The following is a 2,042-nucleotide window of genomic DNA, read 5'->3' as shown; positions in this document are numbered from 1 at the left end:
TTTGGACATTGAGAAAAATATATTGTATAAAGGTGTCAATATTGAGCTTATCTCTTTAATTTTCACTGTATGGGGCTTGGCATTTACCCCGGGGAAAATGTCCAAAGACAACATTGTAGCAGTGAATAGAAATCACGGTTGTTTACTTCCATAGGGAAAATGCATGGAAATAACATGTTCAATTAATTCATCCTGACCACTTAAAATGTTAAGAATACCTGAAATAATTACAAATTGAGTAATATATTGTTAATTTCTATTTTTTAGAATTAAGATCTAATGGTATAGATCACTCTAACTGCAGAAAAATACCATATAATCAGAACTCTTTAGTGTGCAGTGTAGATAGGGTTCTTAAAAAAATATATGATATTATAATATGTGAAAAGGAAAATGAATGAAAATCATGCGAGCCACCTTTTCCTCCATATGTACAAATATAGTATATTTCACAACGTTGTTTCTCTCTCTCTCTCTCTCTCTCTCTCTCTCTCTCTCTCTCTCTCTCTCTCTCTCTCTCTCTCTCTCTCTCTCTCTCTCTCTCTCTCTCTCAGCTATTATGAAAACAATTTAAAGGCATCAAACCAGTGTCCACGAATATTTTCAAACAGATTAGGATTCTCTACGTAACACTGAAATGCCACATTCTGATCATCGTCCACTATGTTTTCCGTGAGGAGTTTTCGAAAAGTTTTCTTGTAGAGTTTTTCATATTTCAAAATGGCCGCCGCATCCCCTCCAAAAAACCCGCCACAAAAAGCAGGCGACATTTGAACTTTATGAGGTTCATTGATATCTTTATATAACGCTGGATCGTTCAATTCAATATATGTAATCTTGTTGTGTTTGTTTAAAAGAACTCTAGGCAGAAAGTTCTTCCATTGGGTAAGGTTATCACCATGTCCATACCCGGCGTCAATCCAGAAGAAATGCGTGCTGTTAAAAGGATTTTTTCGTACAGCATCTGACAAAAATGAAACTTTGTTGTTCATCAGGATTAAATATTTCACTGAAAAAGCTTCCGGATGATTAAGCATTTCGTTGGAATCTCGGAACTCAGGGGAGACAAGAACGTTTCCAATATGCTGTCTGTATCGATAGAACTCTAAATCAGTGAATGGTAGTGCATAGATCTGTGTTTTCTGATGTAGATTTTTTCTTTCGTTCAAGACAAATTTTTGAACCGATTCGTCAGAATAGATGATCATTTTTACATTCAAACCCAGGACATTCCTGAAATAAGATAGGTATTCGTCGAAACTTCGCCGAAAGTGTGTCCAATGTTCACGACCTATGTCGTATAGAGCCGTTACGAACACCGCCTCCTGGGTTGGTGGGGATACCTGGTCGTTTTGAACTGGATTGAAAAAAAGATGACCTCTTCGAGTTATGACTTAAGAAGGAAGCAAATAACACGAAAAAACATATGATTCGTAAAAATAAAAACAACTTCAAATAAACTTACCAATATTGAGACACAGCAAAAATAGTAAGAATATTTCGGCATACATATACCTATACATTTTAGTATTCTATACATGTATACTGTTTATTTTGTTTATACTATGACTGGTCAATAATTTGGTGCGTACTTTAGTCTTATCTCACACAGGTCACTACTGGACATTATAGATTTAGTCCAGTGGGGGACAGGTGGTCATCTGCCAAGTAGCCATGATCTCAGATTTTGAACTTTCTACATGAATTCTACAATATGCAATACAAATGAATATGAGTATTTTTACTTTTTGATTTACTTTTTAAAGAAGGTGGGTGAACAAGGATTGCAAAATGCTTATAGCCTCAAATGTATAAAAGTAATTGTAAGTTTTTATCATCGAAAGGTATGATATTTATAAGAAATTAAACTTTTCTGCGAAAATTTCTTTCTGCAAAAATCATAATCCTTATTTTTTTTAAATGTGGTATTCTTGGGGAATGAACCTAAGAAATAAAAATCCTTAGTTTACCTTCAAGACTAGCATTTTTACCAATATGCCATACCACTCAGAACAAAAAAGGCATTTCAATCATGTTTGAGA

General features: G+C 34.4%; 1 protein-coding gene across 1 annotated transcript; it reads right to left on the bottom strand.

The window, feature by feature from the left end:
- Positions 1–557: 557 nt before the first annotated feature.
- Positions 558–1,627, bottom strand: LOC134280393 (protein HtrL-like). Its single transcript, XM_062762802.1, has 2 exons — positions 1,609–1,627; positions 558–1,357 (listed from the first exon to the last, which is right to left on the bottom strand). Exons 1-2 carry the CDS (start codon positions 1,625–1,627, stop codon positions 558–560), a joined length of 819 nt encoding a protein of 272 aa, XP_062618786.1.
- Between the last annotated feature and the right edge of the window lie 415 nt (positions 1,628–2,042).

The sequence above is a fragment of the Saccostrea cucullata genome, unplaced genomic scaffold (assembly GCF_032062105.1).
Source record: "Saccostrea cucullata isolate Sc308-1 unplaced genomic scaffold, CSIRO_AGI_Scuc_v1 ctg1432, whole genome shotgun sequence".
Lineage (NCBI taxonomy): Eukaryota > Metazoa > Mollusca > Bivalvia > Ostreida > Ostreidae > Saccostrea > Saccostrea cuccullata.
This window is presented reverse-complemented; position numbering and strand designations above follow the sequence as displayed.